Below are 18024 nucleotides of genomic sequence, written 5' to 3'. Positions count from 1 at the left end.
CCAGTCTAAAGGTCTTCACCTCATCTTCAGTAGCAGTTGTAGTGGCAGTGAAGAGACAATAGAGTCTGCCATGCGCAACATTACAGTCATGTAATGTAACCACAACATTAGTAAGCACAGGACTCACTAAGTCTGACATTTTTACAACAGTGTAAATACTTTTTTTAATCCATTTCAATACATCTGTCTCAATAAGAACCAGTTTTCATGAATTATGTTACATGGGCTAATATATTTTTCTTTATTCTTTCATGGGATGTGGGCATTGCTAGCAAGGCCAGTATGTTTTTTGCTGGTGTTATTTGTGCCTTGGCTTGCCAAGCCACTTCAAGGGCAGCTAAGTGTCAACTGCTCATACTGAAATCACATGTAGGCCACACCACTTAAGGAAGCAGATTTCCTCCCCTAAAGGGCATTAGGGAATTAGGTGAATTTTTACAATGATTAGTGAGTTTAGTAAAGGCCATTACTGAGACTGGCTTTCCATTCCAGATTTTATTCATTGAAATTCCCCATTTTCCATGGCAGGGATTCAAACCTATTGCCTCTGGGTCCCTGGATTAATACTTCAGTGACACTGCCACTACACTACAGGGAGTTCTGCTATAATGCATGTTCCTAACACTAATTTGCTACAATGTGACTGACGAATAGGGGAACAGTAGTTCTAAAACATGAACTTGTGTTGGCTATAACATGATTCCATTGGTATGTGGTGCAGTATGTGTTGACATCACCTGATCGTTTCGCAGGCTTTGTCCTGAACATGTGCAGCGTTTACTGGTGAAAGAGACTCTGCACCAGCATCGTGTGATCATCATGCTTTCTCTGAAATGTACAGTACTTTTTTTTGTTTGTTTTCTTTTGCAACTTTTGCCGTGTTACTGATATAAATGCAAGGACAAAATGACAAGAATGTTAGCAAGAAGTGTCCTGGTGATAAAATTGTCGTTATAAACTGGAAGCGAAGCTCTGTTAAAGTGTTTTGAATGTAATGAGAGAACATGCATATAGTTCGCATAACAGGAATAAAGGTGTCCACCTTAAGCACCATTAGACAATGCAAAAATGATTGCTAGAAAGCTGTGTGCTGGAACAAGTCTGAGTGCTAACAAATCTGAGGTAAGGACAAAGGAACTTGAGGAGATGAAGTGACTTCTGAGTGTGTGGATAGAAGATGAAATGAAAAAGTGATCTGGAATCACCCTTCTCAACATCAAAGAGAGCCTTATCAATTTATGAAGATCTAACAAAAAAAATTGAATCCTGCAGATGTGCCTCTCTTTAGTGCTAACAGTTGTTGGTTTGCTGGTTTTAAGAACAGCTACGGTTTTCATACCGTAAAGTTGTGGCGAAGCTGCCATTGCAGACAAGGAGCATGCAGTGGCACTTGCTCTCATTGTTTTTTAAAAAAAATGATGAAGGTGACAACTTGGACCAAAGTTTCAATTTGGATGAGACAGGTTTATACTGGAAGCAAATGCCATCATGAACCTACATTCCATGAATGAAGCGCACACTCCGTGCTTTAAGGTGGTAAAGGATCATATTGTTGTGCAAGCCTACTTCAGATCAAGCAAAAGAGGTTGGACGACAGGGCAATTTTGTTTCTGACTTTTTTATTGATGTTTTGAAAATGTTTTTAGAAAGTATTGCAGGAAAACAAAGTTTGATTTCAGAACTGTCCTCATCCTCGATAATGCGCCAAGTTATCCTCCCACCGTTGAGCTTTCTGAAAACAAAGTGCTCTCCTTCAACGCATGGACCAGAGTGCAGTAGCAGCTTTTAATTTAAGGGGCTGTTACAGCCATTGAGGGGATAAGGACAGTGCATCAAGAATGCATTTGACAGATGTCAGTAAGGACTGCTTGCACGCAGTATGGCAGATGCTTCTCCCAGATGGCTTTAAAATCTTGAAACATTTGATCCGTCAGAGGAGCTCCCAAGAAACAAAAAAACTGTTGATCTTGCAAATCAAGTTGGATTTGAAAAAGTGAAGAGTGAGGATGTTAAAGAGCTGCTTGAGTCCCACTGTGATGACCTCTTTACAGCTGATCTACAACAACTTCTTGCTTGAGGGAGAAGTGGAAGATGGAGATGAGAGTCCAGACTGCACTATCACTTCTGTTTTGCCTTCTATCCTGAGGGAAACTGAGAAGCAGTTGCAGCTCTTAAAGGACAATGATTACAATGCACAACACAGCCGAGCAGCAGTTTGTGGAATAAGATCTTATTTGGCACCTTAAGAACAGCTTCCTCATGAAAGAAAAAGGGCAAAGCAACAAAAACTGAATGTCTTATTTAAGCCAACCCCTAAGAAACAATCCATCCTCTTCTGGATTAACTATTTTTTTGCCTTAACAGTACAACCACGACTGCACCTGAAGGTGATGATGTGACAACCCTCAGCCTCTGCATTAACAAAAGAGCAACCTCAAAACCTCCTCCACTATCAAGTCAGCTTGACAATTTTTTTTCAAGATGTGTTAAATTGACTTTGAATAATTTATATCTAATAATGAAATAAAACATTCATACTGTGCTACTCTTTTGTATTAAGCTTCTGAGTGATGTTTGAGTGTTTTTTTTGATGTTTTCTTAGACTCATAGAATTCCTACAGCGTGTAAACAGACCATTCAGCCCAAGTCCACACCAACCGTCAGCACTCCACCCAGACCCATTACCCTTTCCACATAACCCATCACCACATCCCTAAAAAAATATGAGCAATGTAGCATGGCCAATCCACTTGGCTTGCACATATCTTTGGACTGTGGAAGGAAACTGGAGTACAAATGTCCACACAATTGCTCACTGGAAGATCTTAATTCCAAGTTCTCAAGTGCCAAATATTTTTTTCAAACTCAACATCAAGAACAGATACTGGCACATATATCTTTTGCATTATCTCATGAACTGAGGTCTTCTAAAAGTCATTTCAGTAAATATTGTTTCCTCAGATTGCCATCTTGATTATCCATCAGCCAGGATACTTCCAACAACATGTAGATTTTATCAGAATCAAGCAGGTTGTCCTTGAATCGCAGGTAACATTGTGGAATTTTTTACAGAACAAAATGTAAACATGACTCAAGCCTTCAGCAATTCAAGACAATTGCTAAGGAACATGGTGTTGTTTTCAACACTGAAAAAAGGCAAATCAAGAAGAAGCAAATATTTTTTGAGTCAGGGTCAGGCATTAATATTTTAAGATTGTAAAAGGAGCACATAGGTTTGTGGGAAGATGTTATATGTTGCATTTAGCCTGGGTCATGCAATGTTACAATAACGATGGTTAAACCCTGCAAAGAATTGTACGACATGTCCAAGCTATATATCCAACCCGGATACTTAAAGTATCATACCAAACAACAAGTCTACACCCACAACAAATGAGACAATGACCGGTAACAAGGTGTAAAGCTGGATGAACACAGCAGGCCAAGCAGCATATTAGGAGCAGGAAAGCTAACGTTTCGGGCCTAGACCGTTCATCAGACAATGACCAGCACTGTATTGCAGAGTTAAGCTACACAGCCAAGTTGTAATAGTTCTATTCAGAATAGATCCAGTTATGTCATATGCCTACTAAAGCATTATCTTTATATGTAGGAAACATATCTATACGCAGCCTTTTATGTTTATTGGAAACCCTTTTCCAATCTTCAGCAAGAAAAGGGGAAATACAGTGTACCTTTTCCAGATAGTTACTTTACATTACAACATGAAGTTCCAGAGTAAAGGTACTCTCTTTACTCTCAGTTGTATTTGATGTAGCAGGGTGTAGTCATTGTAATTAGCTGTATGTAGTATTACACTTTATGCTTACTGAAGCTATGGTTATGTTACAAGAATATATGGCAGTCTGATATCAGAGCAAATAGAATTTTTAATATACTTCAAGATATCTGCCCGAACAGTAACTCATTTTTGTGGGGGTCTATGTAATATGAGAAAATATAATGTAAAGTACTCAAATTATCATTCAAGTAATGGTGTTTGAGCCAAGAAACCACGTCAGGAAGTGCAGTCAAAGAAGCCTTGACAAATTGCTGCAATACCTCTTGCAGGTGGTATACACAGCAGCCAGGTAATGTTTGAGCTGAAGATGTGATTGCTAAAGCTAATGGATGGGCTAGTGGTCATTTAACTGTGCTGCCTTAACCTGGAAAGTGCTGCTGTTCTTCATTGATGTTTGGACAATATCAATCCAAAGAAGAGAACAGTATTCCATACACCTTTCACCCTGGTTTTATAGCTGGTGGAATGCTTTGTAGAGGCAGGAGGTAACTTAGAAGATAGGAGCAGGAGTAAGTCATTCGACTACTTCAGCCTCTTCCACTATTCAATATGAGCAAGGCTGGTCGTTGAGCTCAATATCTTAATCCTGCACTACCCCCTCCCCGCCTCATATCCCATGATCTCTTTAGCCACAAATGTTGTAACTACCTCCTTTGTGAGAATACATTTATACTTGGCCTCTACAACTTTCTGTGGTGAACACCATAGGCTCACCATTCTCCGAGTGAAGAAATTTCTTCTCATCCCAGTCCTAGAAGGTTTACCCCTTGACCCCAAAGCATGACCCCTGATTACGAACTCCTCTACCACTAGGAGCGTCTTTCCTGTTTTAACCTGTTTAGTCCTGTTAGATATTCATAGGTTTCTATGAGCTTCCACCCCACTCTATTAAAATCTAGTGAAGACAATCTGGACCGATTCAATCTTTCCTTGTACGTCAGTCCTGCCATTCCAAGAATCAATTGGATAAATCTTTGCTGTGCTCCCTCTATAGCAAGAGCATCCTTCCTCCGATAAGGAGGTCAAATCTGCACACAATATTCCAGATATGACCTCCCCAATGCCTTGTATAATTGCAGCAAGACATCCTTGTTCCTGTACTCAAACTCTCTCCCAATGAAGGTCAACACATAGGTTGCCTTCATAACTGCCTGTTGCACCTGCATGCTTACCTTCAGTAACTGGTGCATGAGGACTTCTATATCTCATTGAACATTCTCCTCTTTCAAATTACAGTTCTTCAAATAAGCGACCTTCCTTTTTTCTTACCAAAGTGGACAACCTCACTTTTATCCACATTATACCGCATCTGCCACGCTATAATGTTCTGATTCAGAGGCAACTGTCAAGACTGATACCTGACAGCTACTCAATGTAGAATATCCACCTTTTCGCTTGTTCTTTTAGTCACAGTATTTACTTGTCCAGTCAGGTTTCTGATCAATGGTGACCTGCAGATGTTGGTAGCGGGCACAGACAGTTAATTGCATGTAAATTATGCTTAATTGTACTGATAGTGGGCATTAACTTGAACCTCTACTAATAGACAAAAATGAAAACTGTAATTATGAACTTTAGTATGGCTGTAAGGTACAACTCTGTAGGTAAATGTAAAAGTGTGGGGAAAAAATTGCTCCAGTTCTATCTTTCAATGCTACATTCAAAATACTGTCAATGAAGTCTCAGTCCTTTGGTTAAAGCAGGTGTCAGTATCTGACCAACAATTACTGAAAATATGAAGAATGTGACGTTATAATTTGTGACATCCCTCTGGGAAATCTCAGTGATGACAAGCTCTTGAGAAACCAGTGATGAGGACAAAGACAATCCTGTGAATGTGTAAATGTGAGTACCTTTGCTTTTGCTGTATACTTACTGCAGCTTTGCACAGTATTTCTCCATTCGTTCAAAATCAGTCCTTTTGCTGCACATGCACGAGCGTATGACCCCAGAGCTGCACACAAGAAGTCCTGTGTCCTTTCATAGTTGCACGTTTCAAACTGGCATTTCTATTGCAGAATATAAACAGTAACACTTAAAATCAAGCAAACTTGCGAAAACTGTAATTACAAATCATTCGCAGCGTTTTGGGAATCCATTCATTGCAAGAACCTTTCAAATGAATGAAGCATGTTATGACAAGTCCACGTAGAACCATAATTCTAGTCTGAACCTGGACAAAGATGTTCTGGAAGAGTTCAGGCTGACATTGTCAAACAAGCTTGATGTCAAATGACCTGTGAATCTCAGATAGTGTTGCAATTTTGGGTATGTCTGATATGTGCCAGTGTTTTGCAGTGATAGTGAGAGTGGCCCTTTATTGTATAAAAGGTGTTATCTTTCTTTACGTGGATCTAAGCAATTGTTCATTTTAAGTTGTTTGTGCTCTATTTCTACCATCATCTTTTTTTCATTGGATAAATCTATGAGCAAGAAGCTGCCAGGCCTCTCCTCTGGGACATGGTGGGAGATTTCCTGCCCTCCTTGGGCTTGGTATGGAGTCAAATTTCTTTTCCTTCTTTCAAAATTGGTGGCAGGAGATAGAAAGGATGCAAGTTGTTGGGCCTTGAAGACCAAGTACACCATCAATTGATAATATTTTTTAAAACAATATCAATAAAAAAGGCAATGACTTATTAATCTTCACCTAGTCTTAGTATAAATATAAAAACCTTGTCACCTCTTCAAATGGCACAGGGTCCACCAAACTATGGCATCTTCCAAAAATACTAGTTACATCCCCCAGCAGATGGCACTTGTTGGGAGGGTAACCCCCTGTTAAATAAAAGGGAAACATATATTCTGTTACTGGTATATGATAAATCTTTTCAGTACCATATATTTTTATTTTACTAAAATTAGCAATGGAAAAATTGAACAAATAATACAACTTCATCAGCAAAAATTGCTTGGGCAAGCAGGTTTGTAAGAGAAGAAATCCTCAGAAGAAAATTACGTCGTGTGACACAGGTGAATCCCCAAACAGCACTGTGATGAACTGTATTGAGCATAAATGGTACCACTCCTTCCAAAATCTTTTCTGGTACAGATAGTGTTGCAAAGGAAATCCAGTTAATTCCTAGTCATTGGGGACCGTAAGGCTGTTCCCTTTAGACAGGGATAACTGGCAGTGAATTTAACCTGAGGGTCACCATAACTCGGGTGAGGGACGTATCTGTGAAGGCAAGGCCTCCATAGTAACCTCAGCCCGTGCAGAAAATGAACAGTGGCATCCCACTGAATCACAAGCCAGTTCAGCAGTCAACTGGGTCAATTAGCTCAGATCGTTGGACAGCTGGTTTGCAATACAGAGTGACAACATGAGCATAAGTTCAATTTCAATACAGGCTGAGGTCACCATGAAAGTCTGAACTTTTTGACCTTGGCCCTTGCCTAAGGCATGGTGCGCCACAGTTAAACTACCACCACAAAGGCTGCCTGTAATGAGAGAGCAGCCTATGGTCCTCCGAGACAATGGGAACTCTGCCTTACCAGGTTTTCTAATCATGCCATCTGTTTTATCTAATATTCCCAGGATACCTCTAGCATAGGCTAGAGAAATAGTTGCCTCTACACTTTCCCACAAAATACTACCAGGGTAGATACTGCACAATTTAATTTTTTAAAAGTATGACTCCTTATAGCTAGAATCTCAAAATATAGGTTTGAAAAGAGTTCCATATTGGGGTCCTCAAAGTAGTCATGGTTGATCATCTACTGGGCACATCTAGTTGAAGTCACTTGCAAAATGTTTCAACCTTGTCTTTTGTATTGACATGCTGGGCTTCCCCAGAATTCAAAATTGGGCTATCTGTAGGGCCACCTCCTCCGCCGGGGTGGGTGGAGAAATGAATGCAAGTTCCGTCATAACAGTTGGATAAATTCAATGAGTTAGGAGAATCCGTAGGAAAAAAGAAATGATAGACTCTGGTAGTAAGTATGAAAACTTTCCTGTTGTAAAAGTCCATCTAGTTCAGTAATAAATGCAGCAGAGCATGACACGAGCAGACTTGATTTTAGTGGAGTATTTAACCTGATGAAGCTACAATGCAAGATTACTGGCATGACAAGTAGCATAAGCAGCAAATACTAGACAAAACTAAGTGATCCTAAGGGGCAGCACGATGGCTCAGTGGTTAGCACAGCTGCCTCACAGCACCAGGGACCCGGGTTTGATTCTACTCTTGGGTGACTCTGTGGAGTTTGCACATTCTGCCCGTGACTGCATGAGTTTCCGCTGGGTGCTCCAGCTTCCTCCCTCAGTCCAAAGATGTGCAGGTTAGGTGGATTGGCTACGCTAAATTGCCTGTAGTGTTCAAGGGATGCCGAGATTAGGAGGGGATAAAGGGGGATGGGTCTGGGTGTGATGCTCTGAGGGTTGGTGTGGACTTGTTGGGCTGAAGGTCTTGTTTTCACACTTTAGGGATTCTATGATCCTACAATCAACTGTCAAGACTTAAACTCTGTCAATGTTGAATGGTGCTGGTCCATGAAACAACTATTTCATAGAATCTCTACAGCGTGGAAGCAGGCCATACATCCAACGAGTCTATGCTGACCCTCAGAAGACTACCCCACTGAGACTCACCATCCCACCCTCTTTTCCATGGCTAATCCACGTAACCTACACATTCCTAGACACAATGGGCAATTTAGCATGGCCAATCCACCTAACCTGCACATCTTTGGACTGTGGGAGGAAACCCACACAGACAAGGGGAGAATATGCAAACTCCATATGGACAGTCACCCAAGGGATGGAATCAAACCCCATCCCTTGTGCTGTAAGGCAGCAGTGCTAACCACTGATCTACCATGCTGCCCCCAGGTGGAAGAAGTGATCCTACAAATAGTCCAATTTTCAATTCTGGGGAACCCATCATGTCAGCACAAAAGGCAAGGTTGAAACACTTTTGCAAGCAACTCTAGCTAGAAGTGCCAAGTGGATGATCAACCTTGACTACTACTTGAGGACGCCAGCATCATAGATGTCAGCATTCAGTCGATCTTATTCACTCCATGTGATACTAAGAAACTGCTAATGCTATTGGATACTACACAGGCTGTGGGACCCAAAAAAACTTCAGGCTTGATATCGTCACAACTTAACTGGAAGAGTGCATCAATATTAGTGCCCACTAATCTTTAAGCCATCATAAAATTCATAAACTTACAAAATCCCAAAGAGATAGCTAAAATGACCAAATTGCCTGAATGACTATTACTCAGGACAAAAGCAATTCATATCAGTTTTCATCATGAGCAGAAAAAAAAAATACAAGAGCAATGAAAATGAAGGTTTTTTAAAATTTACTGTGATACAACCTAGACCATAAACTCTTCAAAACAAAATTCCCACACACCCTATCATTGCTAAGACAGGTAAAATACAAATTGTTTGCCACCCATAGTATATATGATAAACTATGTTCTGAAAATCAAGCATCAACGTGGATGTAGGTCTTTTCTTGCATGAATTCCTTCTATGAAGCCATGTTAGTTTTCGTAGTTTTTATATGGGGAGAGCAAGAGGAAGAGGGAGGGATATTATCTTTCTGCCTGCAGGGTGTGGATGTTTTTCAACTTTGCTGCTTTTGGTACTTACAATGTTTCTCAACATTCAGCAGCACAACTAATCGGAAGGTTGTTGTCAGTCAGAATTTCCTGAATTTGAAAGATTCTTGATTTTGTGCAGTCTTGAATTCTCCATCTTATTGCTTCCAACAAACACCATTATTTTGCCCAGACCAATGTGATTTCTAAATTTTCCAACCTTTCCTGATATTCATGTTAGCGCAACATGAGTCAGCTTCATTGGATGCCAGTCTGTTTTTCAGTTGTTAAGCCCTAAAAATGAAACACTGTTGGTCTCTTAAGGTACTGAAAACTTGTGCTCTACAACTGACTAGTTTTCTGTGTTCTCGGCAGCTGCACCAGTATGGATACCAGTACAATGGCAGTGTCCTTTCCACAGAAAGCAGGACAAATTTAACCCAGACAATTATGACTACATCAATCCACAGTCAATCATCACCAAAGTGATGGGAGTTGTTGTTAACAATGCTATCTAGTGACATCTACTCCAAAATAACCTGCTCAATGATGCTCCAGCTTATTTCACATTCCTGCTGAATGCGTGGGTTCAGCAAGATAAGTTACCTCCTCACAGTATTACAACCTTGGTTCATACATGGACAGAAGAGCTGTCCACGACATCAAAACCGCACTTAGCTAAGAGGAACATTAAGAAGCCCTGGCAAAACTAGGGTTATTGGATTCAAAGAAGATTATCTATTGATTGGAGTCATACTTAACACAAAGGAAGATAGTGTCATAGAGTCATACAGCATGGAAACAAACCCTTCAGTCCAACTCGTCCACACCAACAAGGTATGCTAAAGTGAACTAGTGCCATTTGCCTTCATTTGGATAATATCCCTCTAAAGCTTTCCTATCACGTAACTGTCCAAATGTATTGCACGGTGGCTCAGTGGTTAGCACTGCTGCTTCACGGCACCAGGGACCCTCAGCCCAATGACTGTGTGGAGTCTGCACATTCTCCCCGTGTCTGTGTGGGTGTTCTTTGGGTGCTCCAATTTCCTCCCACAGCTCAAAGATGTGCAAGCCAGGTGATTTGGCCATTAGAAATTGCCCACAGTGTTCAGGGATGTGTACATTAGGTGGGATACAGGGGTTGGGTCTGAGTGGGATACTCTGAGGGTCAGTGTGGACTTGTTAGACCGAAGGGCCTGTTTCCACACTGCAGGGATTCTATCAAACTGTTGCAACTGTACTCACCTCTTCTGGCAGCTCGTTCCATGCACGGACGACCGTGTGTATGAAACTGCGGCCCCTCAGGTACCCTTTTTAATTCCCATCTCACCTTAAACCTATGCCCTCTAGTTTTAGATTCCCCTATCCTTGGAAAAATACGTCGGCTATTCACCTTATCAATGCCCCTCATGATTTTATAAACCTCTGTAAAGTCACCACGCAGCTGCCAACATTCCAGGCAAAAATGTCTCAGTCTATGCAGTATCTCCTTATAACTCTAGCCCTCCGTTCCCAGCAACATCCAACGTTTTTTTTTCTGCACTCTTTTTCAGATTAACAACATCTTCCAATAACAGGGCGACCAGAATTGTATGCAGTTTTCTAAAACTGGCCTCACCAATGTCTCGTGCAGCTGCTTCATCAATGACTTTCCCTCTCACAAAGTCAGAAATAGATATGTATTCTGATAGTTTCACAATGTTCAATGTTTGAGTTAAATGTTGAAGCAGCTATGTCTATATGTAGTAAGACCCGTAGTGTAGGTTAGTTGGGCTTCAGATTGGTATGACAGGTCAGCCAACATCGAGGGCCGAAGGGCCTGTACTGTGCTGTTATGTTCTATGTTTTAACATTCAGATTTGAGTTGATAGGTGGCAAGTAACATTCACACAACAATAAGTGCAGTCAATGACAATCTCCAACAAGAGAGAATCCAGCCATTAGCCCTTGACAGTCTATGGCATTAACATCACTGAATCCCCTGCTATCATCACACTAAAGTTACTCTGACCAGAAAATGGACTGGACTAGCTATCTAAGTAGTGTGGCTACAAGAACAGATCAAGGCTGAGAATTCTGTTATGAGAAACTCACTTCTTGATTCCATGATAATAAAATGTGAGGCTGGATGAACACAGCAGGCCAAGCAGCATCTCAGGAGCACAAAACCTGACGTTTCGGGCCTAGACCCTTCATCAGAGAGGGGGATGGGGGGAGGGAACTGGAATAAATAGGGAGAGAGGGGGAGGCGGACCGAAGATGGAGAGTAGAGAAGATAGGTGGAGAAGGTGTGGGTGGGGAGGTAGGGAGGGGATAGGTCAGTCCAGGGAAGACGGACAGGTCAAGGAGGTGGGATGAGGTTAGTGGGTAGCTGGGGGTGCGGCTTGGGTGGGAGGAAGGGATGGGTGAGAGGAAGAACCGGTTAGGGAGGCAGAGACAGGTTGGACTGGTTTTGGGATGCAGTGGGTGGGGGGGAAGAGCTGGGCTGGTTGTGTGGTGCAGTGGGGGGAGGGGATGAACTGGGCTGGTTTAGGGATGCAGTTGGGGAAGGGGAGATTTTGAAACTGGTGAAGTCCACATTGATACCATATGGCTGCAGGGTTCCCAGGTGGAATATGAGTTGCTGTTCCTGCAACCTTCGGGTGGCATCATTGTGGCAGTGCAGGAGGCCCATGATGGACATGTCATCAAGAGAATGGGAGGGGGAGTGGAAATGGTTACCCCCATCCCAGGCCCCAAGATGACATTCCACATTAAGCAGAGGTTCACCTGCACATCTGCCAATGTGGTATACTGCATCCACTGTACCCGGTGCGGCTTTCTCTACATTGGGGAAACCAAGCGGAGGCTTGGGGACCGCTTTGCAGAACACCTCCGCTCAGTTCGCAACAAACAACTGCACCTCCCAGTCGCCAACCATTTCCACTCCCCCTCCCATTCTCTTGATGACATGTCCATCATGGGCCTCCTGCACTGCCACAATGATGCCACCCGAAGGTTGCAGGAACAGCAACTCATATTCCGCCTGGGAACCCTGCAGCCATATGGTATCAATGTGGACTTCACCAGTTTCAAAATCTCCCCTTCCCCCACTGCATCCCTAAACCAGCCCAGTTCATCCCCTCCCCCCACTGCACCACACAACCAGCCCAGCTCTTCCCCCCCACCCACTGCATCCCAAAACCAGTCCAACCTGTCTCTGCCTCCCTAACCGGTTCTTCCTCTCACCCATCCCTTCCTCCCACCCCAAGCCGCACCCCCAGCTACCCACTAACCTCATCCCACCTCCTTGACCTGTCCGTCTTCCCTGGACTGACCTATCCCCTCCCTACCTCCCCACCCACACCTTCTCCACCTATCTTCTCTACTCTCCATCTTCGGTCCGCCTCCCCCTCTCTCCCTATTTATTCCAGTTCCCTCCCCCCATCCCCCTCTCTGATGAAGGGTCTAGGCCCGAAACGTCAGGTTTTGTGCTCCTGAGATGCTGCTTGGCCTGCTGTGTTCATCCAGCCTCACATTTTATTATCTTGGAATCTCCAGCATCTGCAGTTCCCATTATCTCTTGATTCCATGAACCCTGTTCACCATTTATGATGTGTAAGTTAACAGTGTGTTGGGAAAGTCTTCACTTGAACATAAGAATACATGAATCAGGTGCAGGCGTAGGCAATTTTGTCTCATAACCTTGCTCAGCTATTGAAGACAACAATTGCTAGTATCATTTCGGACAAACTCCACATTTCTGGCTGCTGCTGATAAACCTTCAAACCATTTCTAATCAAAAAGCTGTATATCTCTTCCTGAAACGTACTCAATGTCTAAACATCCACTGTACTCTAGAGCAGTAAATTCCTCAGATTCATGACCTTTGAGGGAGGTAGTTTCTCATCTCTGATTTAAATCTGCTACCCCTCATTGTAAAATTATGACCATTCATTCTAGATTGCCCCATATAAGAAAACATCCTTTTTTTACATGTGATATACTGTATCCACTGTTCCTGTTGTGGCCTCCTCTACATTGGGGAAACCAAACGGAGGCTTGGGGATCGCTTTGCAGAACACCTACGCTCAGTGCGCAACAAACAACTACACTTCCCAGTCGCGAACCATTTCAACTCCACCCCCCCCCCCACCAACTCCTTGGACGACAAGTCCATCCTGGGCCTCCTGCACTGCCACAATGACGCCACCCAAAAGATGCAGGAACAGCATCTCATATTTCGCTTGGGAACCCTGCAGCCCAAGGGTATCAGGGTGGACTTCACAAGCTTCAAAATCTCCCCTCCCCCAGCCACATGCCAAAACCAGTCCAGTTAGTCCCCACCTCCCTAACCATTCCTCCCACCCCCATCTCCCACCCACTAACCACATCCCACCTCCTTGACCTGTTCGTCCTCCCTGGACTGACCTATCCACTCCCGAACTCCCCACCTTCATTCACTTTCACTGACTCTAACCCCGCCTCTTTGATCTGTCTGTCTAATCTCACCCTATCTTCTCCTTTATCCATCTTCTACCTGCCTCCCCCATCTCCCTTTTTATTTCATACTCCCCTTCCCCACCCCCATTTCTGAAGAAGTGTCCTGACCGAAACGTCAAGCTTTCCTGCTCATCTGATGCTGCTTGGCCTGCTGTGTTCACCTAGCTTCACACCGTGTTATCGTTTTTACATCTACTTGGTCAATCCTCTTGGGTGTCTTATATACCTCAATTAGATCTCCCCACATCCTTCTAAACTCCAGAGAGTCTAGGCCTAAACCGATCAATCTCTCTTCATAAGACAAATAAACGCCTGGATGAATGCAGCTGAAACAACACTGAAGAAGCGTGGCACCATCCGGACTAAGTAGGCCACCCGGTTGGCATCCCACCTAACATCTTTAACATCCACCCGAAAAACAAGGGCAGCAGCTACAAGGGACATTAACATCTGAATGTTACCCTCTAAGCTACTCACCACCGTGACTTGGAAATATATCACTATTCCTTCAGTGTTGCTGAGTCAAAATCTTAGACCTCACACTCTACCTGCATCCTGGGTGTTCCTATAGCATATGGACTGCAGTCCAAAAAGTCAGATTGCCAACACCTTCTTAAGAGCAATCAGAAATGTTCAATACATTCAAACCAAGCTAGTGATGTCTACATTCATAAATTAACAAGATAAAATGCATGCAGTTTAATATTCCACATTACAAAAATTCACTAAGTATAAGACCAGAGTGAAAATGTGTCATCAGCCTAAGTAGTGGAACAATAAAAACATATTCTTTGTAGTTGATCCTCCAAAGTCTTCCAAAGTAACATCTGGAAGGTCATTTACAGACTAGTCAAGCAACAAACAGGCATCATCTTCCTCATTGAATCATTCCCTATTGCCACTGTCTTAGACTTCTCCATTACCATTACTGGGTATTCTCTAATCTTTCAGCAGATCAGACAAATCAGACATTGCTGCACTAAGGTAACTATAAGGAGGGTGTTGAGCTGGCAGAGCTTGCTAATTGACTCTGGACTCCTAGAAATCTCAATGCCCTGAGTCAAATGTGAGCAAAGAAGCAACCCGCTGATTAAAATAAAACAAATAAATGTGGGTGCTGGAGATCTGAAACAAATAAAATCACAAATTCAGCAGGTCAGACACGACCTTACAATTCTCTGAACTCGGTGGGTTAATTTGGTCTTGAGCTTCTGGTTGAGTTTGATGCTCATCTGTGACCTTCTTAAGCTACTTTAATAATTATATTTCAGATTGGTTGACTCTCAACCACCTGCTGAAATGTCCAGCAAGCCATTCAGTCATATAAATTGTTACGAAGTCTCAGCAAAGAAATTCAACTTGCCAGACCACCTGATATCAAACAAGGAAACAGAAGAGATGAGAACAAAAGTAGCCCTGTCGACACTGCTAAGTCCTCCTTGCTAACAAGGCGGCACGGTCGCTCAGTGTAGCCTCACAGCGCCAGGGACTCGGGTTCGATTCCAGCCTCTGGCAACTGTCTGTGCAGAGTTTGCACATTCTTCCCATGTCTGCGTGGGTTTCCTCCCACAGTCCAAAGATGTGCAGGCTAGGTGGACTGGCCATGCTAAATTGCCTGTAGTGTTCAGGGGTGTGTGGGTTATAGGCAGATGGGTCTGGGTGGGATGCTGCAAGAGGCGGTGTGGACTTGTTGGGCCGAAGAGGCTGCTTCTACAATGTAGGAAATCTAATTTAGGGGCTAGTGCCAAAACTGGGAGACCTGAGTCACAAACTAGTCAAACAACACCCTGACAAAGTCTCACACACCACCAACACAAATTCCTGATTATGTCTTGACCTACAGAAAAGGTGGAGGCAGTGCTGCACAGTCAGGAGAGAGGTGCCCTGGGAGTTCTCAACACTGACTCCAGACATCATGAAGACTCATGGCTTCAGTTTTACTGTGTCAAATAAATCTCCTATTGGTTACCATGTACTGTCCTTCTGCTGATGAATCAATACTCCTCCACGTTGAATAACACTTGGAGGAAGCACTGAGGGTGGCTAAGTCACAACATGTACTCTGGTTGGGGACTTCCATGTCCACCACCAAGACTAACATGGCAGCAACACTACTAAACGAGTTGGCTGGGCCTTAAAAGACATTGTTTCTATACAACATCTGAGGTAGGTGGTGAGGGAACCACAGGGCATGGAAACAGACCCTTTGGTTCAACTTATCCATGCAACCAGGTATCTTAAAATGAACTAATCCCACTTACAGTCATAGAGACATTGAGTAATACAGCATGGAAACAGGCCTTTTAGCCCAAACTGATCCATGCTGACTGTGGTGCCCACTCAGCTAGTTCCAACTGCTCGCATCTGTTCCATGTATCAGTGAACTTTAGCAAGGCTTTCATTAAGGCTCTGCATGGTTGTCTGGTTGTTAAGGTTGGATCACATGGGATCCAAGGAGAGCTAGCTAATAGGATGCAAAATTGGCTTGACGGTAGGAGACAGAGGGTAGTGGTAGAGGGTTCTTATTTGGACTGGAGGCCTGTGACCAGCAGTGAGTGAGCTGATAAGATCAATTCTGGGTCCATTGGTGTTCATCATTTTACAAATGATTTGGATGAGAATATAGGGGACATGGTTTGTAAGTTTCCATATGACACCAAAATTGGTGGAATTATGGACAATGGGATAGGTAACCTAACAGTACAACATGATCTTGATCAGATGGGCCAACATGCTGAGAAATGGCAGATGCAGTTTAATTTAGATTTGGTAATTTAGATTAGTATTTTGGCAAGTTAAACCAAAGCAGGACTTATACAGTTAATGGTAGGGCCCTGGGAAGTGTTATCGAACAGAGAAAGTAGGGTGCGGGCACGTAGTTCCTTGAAAGTGATGTTGCAGAAGACAGGGTGGTGAAGAAAGTGTTTGGCACGCGTGCCTTTGTTGCTCACAGCATTGAGCACCGGAGTTTGGATGACAAGATGCAGCTGTACAAAACATTGGTGAGGTCACTTGCATTTTGGAAGGTCAAGCAAAAGGTTCAAATTATACACTGAATGGCAGAACCCTTCAGAGTATTGACATACAGACAGATCTGAGTGCGCAGGTCCGCATATCACTGAAGGTGGCAGCACAGGTAAATAAGGTAGTAAAAAAGGCCTACGGCAAGCCTGCCGTCATGGGAAGGGGCACTGAGTATAAGGATAGACAGGTTATGCTGCAGCTAAATAGAACTTAAGTTAGGGAACACTTAGCATATTGCAAACAGTTCTGGACACCACACTACAGTAAGTACAAGGATGCTTTGGTCAGGGTGCATCAAAGGTTTATTAGGATATTGCCTGGTATGGGGGACTTCAGCTTTGAAGAAAGATGGAATAGGCTGGGATAACAAGGTGTAGAGCTGGATGAACACAGTAGGCCAAGCAGCATTAGGGGAACAGGAAGGCTGACATTTCGGGCTTAGACCCTTCTTCAGACTCTCCAGCATCTGCAGTTTCTACTATGTCTGGAATAGACTGGGCTTGTTTTTACTGGAATGCAAGAGTTTGAGGGCAACCTAAAAGAAGTTTATAAAATTGTGAATGGCACCGATAGAATGGAAGGTATGAGGCTTTTTCCTAGGGTGGTGGGGTCAATTACTACAGGACACAGATTCAGGGCCATGTTAAAAAGAAATGTGTGAGGCATGTTTTTCACACAAAGGGTGGTGAGTGCCTGGAATGTGCTACCAGGGAAGGCGATAGAAGCAGACACAATAGCAGCTTTCAAGAAACACCTGGATGAATACATGAATAGGAAGGGAATAGACAGATATGGATCCTGTAAATGAAATCAGCTTTAATATGGAAAGGCAAAATATGTCAGCACAGGCTTAGAGTGCTCTACTGTTCTTTGTTCTAAGATGGTCCCTCCATATCCAGCATCGGCCCAGTGAAACATCTCTGGATTGCCTCCAATGTCAGTACCTTTCCTCAAATAAGGTGCCCAAAACTATTTAGTTTTCTAGCTGTCGTCTGACAAGGGACTTGTAAAATTTAAGCAAACCTCCCTACTGTTATACTCCATTCCTTTTGAAAGAAAAACCAAAATTCCATTTGCCTCCTCTATTAATTGCTGAACATGGATGTTAGCTTTTTGTGATTCATGGACGAGCACTCTCAAATTCCCCTCTTCTGTAGCTTTCT

General features: G+C 43.1%; 1 protein-coding gene across 1 annotated transcript in view; it reads right to left on the bottom strand.

Annotated features, from left to right (window-relative positions):
• LOC125459470 (mucin-6-like) overlaps positions 1–18024 on the bottom strand; it is a 224983-nt gene that overhangs the window by 55959 nt on the left and 151000 nt on the right. Inside the window, exons 21-22 of the mRNA XM_048545971.2 lie at positions 6483–6577; positions 5679–5811 (exon numbers count right to left, since the gene is read on the bottom strand). Coding sequence (XP_048401928.2) covers positions 5679–5811; positions 6483–6577 — 228 coding nt within the window. The remainder of the gene's footprint in view (positions 1–5678; positions 5812–6482; positions 6578–18024) is intronic.

This window comes from Stegostoma tigrinum, chromosome 17, assembly GCF_030684315.1.
Source record: "Stegostoma tigrinum isolate sSteTig4 chromosome 17, sSteTig4.hap1, whole genome shotgun sequence".
NCBI classification, from domain to species: domain Eukaryota; kingdom Metazoa; phylum Chordata; class Chondrichthyes; order Orectolobiformes; family Stegostomatidae; genus Stegostoma; species Stegostoma tigrinum.
The sequence above is the reverse complement of the archived record's forward strand: the minus strand, read 5'-3'. Positions and strand labels throughout refer to the sequence as shown.